General features: G+C 44.7%; 1 protein-coding gene across 1 annotated transcript in view; it reads left to right on the top strand.

Moving 5' to 3' along the window:
* Positions 1-2,280: 2,280 nt before the first annotated feature.
* NR3C1 (nuclear receptor subfamily 3 group C member 1) overlaps positions 2,281-9,201 on the top strand; it is a 146,200-nt gene continuing 139,279 nt past the window's right edge. The window contains exons 1-2 of the mRNA XM_073651270.1: positions 2,281-2,497; positions 4,834-5,982. Of these exons, the coding sequence (XP_073507371.1) occupies positions 4,847-5,982 (1,136 nt within the window). The 5' untranslated portion in view covers positions 2,281-2,497; positions 4,834-4,846. The remainder of the gene's footprint in view (positions 2,498-4,833; positions 5,983-9,201) is intronic.

Raw genomic sequence — 9,201 nt, 5'->3', positions numbered from 1 at the left:
AGGCCACGGCTCCACTATCAGTATTTGGCCAGTATTCGGTCAGTATTTTTGTCTCAGGAGTGGGAGACAAAACAGGAGTGGGTGATAAATGCAGAATTGGTGATTTGTTTCTATTATACCTTTTCTCTGATTGTTCCTCACCTGGTTTTGGCTCCCACTCCTAAGAAAAAATGCTGACCGAATACTTACCAAATACTGATAATGGGGCCGTAGCCTTATAGAAACAAGTGCACCAATTCTGCTTTTGGCTCCCACTCCTGAGAAAAAATACTGACCGCATACTGACCAAATACTGATAGTGGGGCCGTGGCCTTAGCCGCAGTTCTAGGCAGCTCCACATTGCCAGATATGTTCAGGTTAACCTCTTCCTTATACGTGACATACATGTTTCTCAAATGTCAGGTACGCAGGTGTACGGTGTACACATTAGTCACATCTCTCTAAATATAAAAATTATTTAACTTGTACGTAAGGAAAATTAATAAAGTACAGAACTGACACTTTTCGGTTATCTTGCCTTTCCCCCAAACAATTTTTAATAAAAAGTGATCGGCAGGTCTTATGTACCTCAATATTGTACCAACAGATCACCCAGTCCCAGTAGCTTGCTCAGGAAAAAAAAACAACTCCATTTGCAGAAACATAAAAATTCTTTGACTCACTGTAATTTTGCTGACCAGCAGAATCAAGTTACCAAGTCAATTTTACTGCTGTTAAAATAAAACCCAAACAACAATAGCAAACTGCAGGGTTTTTTTGTTTGTTATTTCATTTTTGCTCACTGTTTTACCACACTTGGAATTTAATTTTCCCATTTTTTCAGAGCATTATATGGTAAAATAAATGCAGTCATTCAAAAAATACAATTGTTCCAAAGGAAAAAATGAAAGGTAAAAAAAAAAAGTTACAGCTTTTGGCAGGGGGGCTTATTTCCAAACTGCCCCACAAAACATGATTGGTGCGTATGTGCCGACGGGACCATAGACTATAATGGTGCAGACAGAGTTAACGTGGGGAGACACCTAGATGTAGTAGACGGCGTAGGGGTGTACCCCTCCAGTAGGCGTATACGCCCGGATTTGATGCACGGCAGGGCACACGTCGACACCATTATAGTCAATGGCACACATTGTTCTTTTTCCTAACTGAATTGGAAAACTGCAGCGTGTTAATGCTTTCAGCACAGTTTTTTCACCATAGAAAGCAATAAGTAAGTCCAAAAACACTGCAAAAAACACAATCATGCGTTTTTGGTGAATGAAACTAACTTTATTAAGCATGTACTGTAGACAAATGGCACATACAATCCTCACCAAAAACACAGAAAAACCTGCTATTTGTAAGCATCTTACTTACTGCCAAAAGAGCAGGTTTTGCCTGCCGAAAAAAATGCAGCAAAGAAGCAACATGTGAACATAACTCAAGAGTATATTGTTTTCTCCTGAGTTATCTTCGATAAACATTAGGCCACGGCCCCACTATCAGTATTTGGTCAGTACTTTTTCTCAGGAGTGGGAGCCAAAACCAGAAGTGGGTGATAGAGGCAGAATTGGTGACTTGTTTCTATTATACCTTTTCTCTGATTGTTCCTCACCTGGTTTTGGCTGAGAAAAAATACTGAATAAATACTGATAGTGGGGCCGTGGCCTAAGCCTGGTACTCGGGCACAGAGTACCACTCCATTCAGACGCCACTGTAAATGTTTACCAGCAGCGATCAGAGCAGATGCCGGCCATGTAAACCAGTCGGCACCTGTCCTGGGCGGATCAGGGTGATGAGCTTCAGAGCCCGCTCCATCATATACATATCTGTCATGGGGCGTTAAGGGGTTAAGCCAAGTGGGCGTGATCAACTCTTCTCATTGGGATGACGCCCCCTTGTCTAACAAGGCTAGATTTATAGCCAGGAAAAAAGAAGCCATTTCTTAGGAGCAGAAATAGCCATTGGCAGGTTCAGGACACCAGTGAAGCGTTTACAAGTAAGAGCCCATGTGTGACAGCTGGTGCTTACAGTGTAGCTACAGGGGGCACAGCTAGGCTTGTATGCAGACCCCATTATTAGAGGGGTCCTGTATAATGCACTGGGCCCAGGAGCTTGCAGTTCCTCCTATGCAGGCACGTTTCCATCCACTTCGGACACCGCCAGCTGTAGACGTGGTGCGTCCCCGGCTCCCCACACGTGAGTCCGCCGTGCAGGAGCGGAGGCTCGGGAACAGCCGGCTGTAGTTGCCGGCAGCAGCCAACAGGTTGCAGCGTTCCCCGCTCGCTCTGCCGGCCTCTCCCTCCCTCCTCTGCCTGCACGCAGAGCCCCCTCCGCCGGGCGGCCGCCCTCTGCCTCTCTCCTCCCTACATGTCCGGGATAGGCGGCTCCCAACCCCGAGGGCGCCTCTGCCGTCTGCACCGCGCATCGGGGCCGCTGGGAGCTACGCACCGAGGGGACACCGTCCACCCACAGGAGCCACGCGAGAGCCATGCCCGGAGTGTGAGGGCCGGGAGGAGTAAGTGTCAGCGCTGCGGGAAGGGAGCACTCCGGGGCTGCCGAGTGCCGGGACGAGCACTGCCCTGTTCCCGGGCAGCCGCTCCTCACACTCGTATGTACACAGCGGGGAAGTTCCGTGTGGTCCCGCTGCACACCGCTCAGCGGACGGTACCGCACATGGAAGTGGGCAGGAGCCGCACGAATGGCGCCTGAAGGGCACAGCTCCCGCCTGAGCCAGGAGAGGCGGCCCGGCGTGCTGTCACCCGGGGCTTCTAGTGGCGCCAGTGAGCACGGGCCCGGAGCGTCCGTAACCTGAACTTTCCCTTCCACACTTCGCCCCTCACCGAGCTGCTGCTAAGAATGACTTGTGGGCTCACAGCTGTTCTGAAACTCACTACTCCCAGCATTCCCCGGGAGGCTCACGTTAGGAGTTGTGTTCTCACAACAGCTGAGGAGCCACAGGTTGCTAGGCCGTGACGTACACTGGACGGTGGGCTACACTCCCCCGTGACGGAGACGCTGTTTATTTCCTCTGCTGACAGCAGCGCGGGCTGAGGGGGCGGGGCCGCACGTGACGTCACGTGTTCACCAGTATTAATAGACGTCGTGTACAGTGTGAGGATTATACTGGGCTCTTATCACTAGTAATGGTGGGTCTATAGTAATGGAGGCTTATACTGGGCTCCTGTACTCGCTAGTAATGGGTCCATAGTAATGGGGGCTTATACTGGGCTCCTGTACTCGCTAGTAATGGGGGCTTATACTGGGCTCCTGTACTTGCTAGTAATGGGGGCTTATACTGGGCTCCTGTACTTGCTAGTAATGGGGGCTTATACTGGGCTCCTGTACTCGCTAGTAATGGTGGGTCTATAGTAATGGGGGCTTATACTGGTCTCACTAGTATTAATGGTGTACAGTGAGGGGAGGCCTACACTGGGCTCACAAGTATTAATGGTGTGGTATGTATAAAATACATATATTTTGCGTTACTGAGTGCAGGCTAATACTAGAGTTCTCTAATTGCTAGTATTAATAGTAGTGTATAGGGACTTGTACTGGAGTCCTGTACACAGAATTATTAGAATTGAGTACAGTGAGGGTGGCTAGGTATGTACTCACCACTAATATTTGTATATAGGGAAGGCTTGTCCTGTGTTCACTAATACTACGTGTGTGTGTGAGCTTGTCATGTACTCACTAGTATTTATCATGGTGTGTATTATGGTGAGTACACGACAAGCCTCCCTTCATTGTATACTCGCACCATTAAAACTAGCAAGTACATGACACCTCCCATATAGATATATTAGAATTCGAGGCTTCATGTATTGACAGTGGCGTGGGTATAGTGAGTGGTAAGGCTTATGTATGTGCAGTGATTAAGTTTGCACAGTAAAGTCCAGTATTTGTTTGAAGCCACTATTTCATTTTTCAGTCCACCCAGGGGACTTTAAACTGCAATTGTTTGTCATTTTTACTGTATACTGCATTATTACAGCAGAAAGTGCAATCTCCCATGAAGCCTTGCTGCTTCACAGGACAAGATGGAAGTGACGGAGGCCTCAGATGTTTGTGATCAGTGGGATATGGGGCCTTTGGCTCTGGTGTACATGTGGGAGGAGCAGGACACTGTCCCTCATGGAAGGGAATGTTTCTTGTGACAGGACATCATGTATTTGGGGGTATCTTGGGTGACTTTGTTTTTGTATTGCATACCTGTGTTTAATAGGAATGTTTGAGATTCTAAAGATAAAATATATAGTGTTATAATCAGATATATTCAATGTCACCATGAGCATTAGAAGTAGCTATATAATGTCCAATACTAGAAGCTACAGTGCCATCAAGCAGCTGGGTATTCTGCCTCCTTGGAAGAGCAAGGATTTGGTGACTATGTGCAATTGGCTTAATGTGCTGCTTATTCTCCATATTGTAGGAGCTGCATGCAGAGTTCTGCGAGGCACAATATAGCATTAGGAAGTTGGCATTTGCATTGCTAATCTTTAATTGGTGACGCTGCAGAACATATGTCGTGTTGCGTTCATATGTATTCTGTCATATTGAGTCATAAGATCAGAGGCAAGGGCTAGAGACTGATTAATGTATCTCTAGAACAGCCTAATCCAGCTGAAGTATGGCAGTGTACCAGATGTGGGGATTGTACAGGGGTAACTAATCTTTCCACCTCCACCTTGCTGCTTTGAATAGGTTTTATATTAAAGTGTCTTTTACTATAGTCATATGCTTTATCTTATTGTCATGGGGGCAATAAAGGGTTAAACTAAAGGTAATGCTAGCTGTCTTTGTCTTGTTGCCTGTCTTTTTAATTCTGTTTTCTTCCTTGTCACATCTCAGGCATCGGTACTCGATGGATCCCAAAGACCTATTAAAGCCACCCAATGAATCTCAGGCTGTGACAGGCGCACAATACAGTGACAAGACAGGGAATGTGATTGACTTATTTACAACCTACAGAGGTGGAGCCTGTGCGAACACTTCTACATCTTGTGCTACATCACCTGCACGACTGCCAGACACAAGACAGCCACAGCAGCAGTTGTCCGGAACTGTGGAACCAGCTAAGGGTTTAGGCGATGTGCCACAGCCGGACCTGTCCAAGGCAGTCTCTCTCTCAATGGGACTCTATATGGGGGAGCCAGACACAAAAGTAATGGGCAACGAACTTGGCTATACTCAGCAGGCTCCTATTGGAGTCCCGACAGCAGATACAGATTTCAAGCTTTTGGAAGAGAGCATTGCCAGTCTCCAGGCGAAACCACCTGTCCCTGAGGGCCCTGAAGACAAAGGAAGCATCAAATGTGATATGTCTACCCAAGCAAGTCCTTCTGCACAGAGTCAGGGGGGCAGCGTTGCCAAGTTATATTCCAAAGACCAAAGCACCTTTGACCTTTTACAGGATTTAGACCTGCACCCAGGGTCACCCAGGGATGGTAAGGGCAGTCCATGGGAGTTGGACCCCATTTTTGAAGATGATGCAGTTGGATTACTTTCTCCTTTGACCACTGATGATGAATTTCTTTTGAGGTCTGGTGCATTAAATGAGGACTGCAAACCTCTCATTATGCAGGATTGTCCACCTAAAGTGGAGGACTTGCTACTGCCCAACCCTGAAATACAGCTGTCTCAAGTGAAAACTGAAAAGGAGGACTTTATAGAGCTGTGTACCCCCGGAGTGGTAAAACAGGAAAAATTTAGTCCAGCTTATTGTAGTAGCCATTTTTCAGGATCTCGCCTATTTGGTAACAAATCATCAGCAATTTCTGTGCATGGTGTTAGCACTTCAGGGGGGCAAATGTACCACTATGACTTGAACACCTCCCCCATGGCTCAGAGACAGCCAGATCAGAAGCCAATCTTTGCTTTGGGCACAACTCTGTCCACCATTTCGGATACATGGAATAGGTGCCATGGGACTGGGGATGACCATACCGCTGGGAATGTAACTTATCCAGGAAGGCCCATCTTCTCAAATGGTTACTCAAGGTAAGCTTTGTACTCTCTGGTCACTGGTGTGTACACATCTAGCTTGTATTTTTCCCATATGTCTTTGAAAATATGCTTTATGGAGTGACCATAGCTTAGATAAACCCCCCTCTAAATTGTGCTGTCTGATATAGCTATATATTCCTCCTTGGCCTGTATTGTCTGAGCCGTGCAGCCTTCCAAGCAGTGACTGTTAACGTCCAGTTGTTTCCAGGTAAACTTCCAGTGTTGTTCTGACTCACAAATTGATGTCGCTTGGTTTAATTTGAGAATTGGTTAATATTACACAGGAGATTGCATATAAAATGTGCAGCGAGTTGTTTGTTTTCCCCGGCTGCTTCTTTTATGAGTGTTTGGCTGGATACATTTTGTGCGTTGACTCTGCATTTTGCAAGGGCTCAACCCTTGTTATTTCTCTACTTTTCTGGCTTTACATGTAAATGATCTATATGGTACCCATCGCAGTGAATTTGTGCTGATAAATGGGAAGAATGGGTTGCGTAGCTGCGGTGTTTGTTATCCCAACACTACACGTAAGTAGTTTGTTATTAGAGGTGTAGTGGCGCACCTTCTGTAGACACCCCCAACATGGTGACGTTTTGGAAAAAAGTATTAATCCACTTTTTTCTTTTCTTACAGCTCTGCACTATTATTCCTCATGCAAATTTGTTAAATTGACAACTGGGTGTCTCTTAAGGGGGTGTATCACTACATTGTCAGTCAGTGCTGATTGAATACTACCATTGGGGGCTTGTCCTGCGCACTGACACATTTTAATAACAAAATTCTCAGCTTTTCTGCTTGATTTATGAGCAACACTGGTATTTACTAAAATGGACATGTCTGTAAGGGTGACAGGTAATGCAAAAGGCTTACCTGAAGTTTATTAACCTCTGATTGTATAGCGTTTATTTTTTTTCTGTTCATCCACTTGTATTGTGCAGACAAACTTTTTAATTAAATGAGTATTTTGGCAGTGTAAATCCCATCTCTATAAGCATCTACACATCGGTGTGCCCAGGAATCCCTCGAAGGAGAGGCATGGCATGAATGGATGAAAATAGAACTTGTTCTACTTTTCAGATTGTGCTTTATCATTGCTCTTTGTAAGCTACGGTAGTAGAATACATGCTCTGGCGCCTGAAAGAACTTGTATCTCTTGAGTGGTGTGCATAGTGTTTTAGCAATGCCAGATCTTTCTATTCTTCCAGTGCATCAAAGTCACTTTGCAAATCTTAATTCAGAGTCTCCTACTCCTACTCACTTTTAGGCGTATGGCTGGATGGAAACAAATTAAAACCAAACTTGTTTGGTATGATGCTGCAGTTGTTGTAGGTGTTATCTAACAATTATTGGTGTTGGACGACATCACATTGGAAGTATACTTTAGAACTGTATACAGAAAAATGCTGATTAATGATGACTATTTGCCGTGTGGCTTAGTTTTCATTCTTGATATAGTGGAATAATAAATTGTAATGGTTGCAGAGGTGTAAAGAACCGTTCAGCATCTCGCTGTACACTTCATTAAAACCTATAGAAAGGCTGCCATTGAGAAACCTAGAGGATTGGACATTGGTGTATTACAGCTTCACAATTTCTCAGCTCTTGTCTCAAAGAATATTTTGCCTCCTGCACCATGACTATTATGTATAAATTTCTCCTTCTCCAAGACCCCCAGATCACTGTCTGGCCCCAGATGGGTAGATTGGGCATGATGAGAATTGTATGACTGTGGAAGTAACTTTCTAGCCCATAATGAGTGACTTGGCACTAAGCTTGTCATTGGAGTCTGTACTTGCTTGTCTGCCCCTGAAATGTTTCCTTTTATTGAGGCTTTATGCATTTACTAATTGCCACTGCTTGTGGGCTCAATTCTTGTGTTGTGGACAGGTTGCAATATTTATCCATCTAGCTGACCTTTAATGAAATGGATACTTCTGGCTCTCGAGTAAAGTGTATGCTTGGCACAGGCTGGTTGGTGTTTGGATAAAATATACGGTTATAGATGCAGCAGTCATTTTTAGGATGAGGTTTAGCATCATTGGGGTCCTCCTGGCTTAATCTCATTCTATAAATTAACCATAGTATGAATGTGTCAGATCATGTGGACACTGATGGGAGTGAATGTGCATTCATGTAATCACATTATTCCCCACTTCCATGGACTGAGAGCTTCCTGTCTTGTGTAAGGCTGCCGCACATATTGTACCATAGCTACTGATGCATTTCCCTGTAACCACAATGCAGGGGATTTACATAGAAATGCACACTGCTGCCGAGCCGACATGCTTTCCTCGTGCCCAGTGCTGGTTATCTGTATTGTCTGTTTTGGGTGGGACTTGTAGAGAAGTATCACGGTGCCTCCATCACGTACTCCATTCTGACATTGCCTCAGGCTCTTGTAGGAGTGGCAGCCAACTTTCTTACTAAACTGATCCCATACGTCAACATGGTTAATGGAGTGTGAGAAACTTGCCTTCTCCGACTTGTCACCCAGCTTTCCCAGACTGTTGTTTGGTTAATGTGGTGGTTAGGCCAGTCATATTTTAGTTCTGGATACCTCATATTTCTCACTTCTGTTAGTTCTTGCTGTGACATGCTGCTTGTTTGGTTCTTCCATTTTCAGAACCAACCTTTCCTGAATCCAATGTTGGTACACCACCTTCTGATATACTGTTGGCGCTCTTATCTGGTGCCATCTATAAGGACAGAGACCAAGATGTATAAAATCATGGACAACTGGCTAAAAATGAAGAAATGATTTTTGTTTTGTAAAGCAGTAAAAAAGTGCATCAACTCCTTTATAGGCAAAATCAATTCAACATGAGTGACTGGTTTATTTCTAGACTTCCTGACAGGTTTTAAACAGATGCTATAAAGTCTCAAAGCTTATCACTGACGCCCATCACTGAATTAATACAAGGTGGTGCTGTGCTACAATCGATCACTAATGTTCCATGGGCCTGATTTAGCATTTGACACTCTGACTTTTGCACCAAATTCATCAAAATTGTGCAGGTGATTCATTCTTTAATTTTTCACTTTGGCTTATACTGTTTTTGTGACTTGAGTGCAAAATGTAGGACAGGGGAGTAAGCTGTACTTAATGAATCTTTCTAAAACATCTGGAAAACCCATATTTACACAAAATGAGAAGCACACTATATAAACTGTTTGGATTTGTGATTTGCAACAGTCACTGAGGTGTATTCACAC

This window comes from Phyllobates terribilis, unplaced genomic scaffold (genome assembly GCF_046119375.1).
Source record: "Phyllobates terribilis strain yellow unplaced genomic scaffold, ASM4611937v1 Scaffold_11__3_contigs__length_659146591, whole genome shotgun sequence".
Classification (NCBI taxonomy): domain Eukaryota; kingdom Metazoa; phylum Chordata; class Amphibia; order Anura; family Dendrobatidae; genus Phyllobates; species Phyllobates terribilis.
This window is presented reverse-complemented; position numbering and strand designations above follow the sequence as displayed.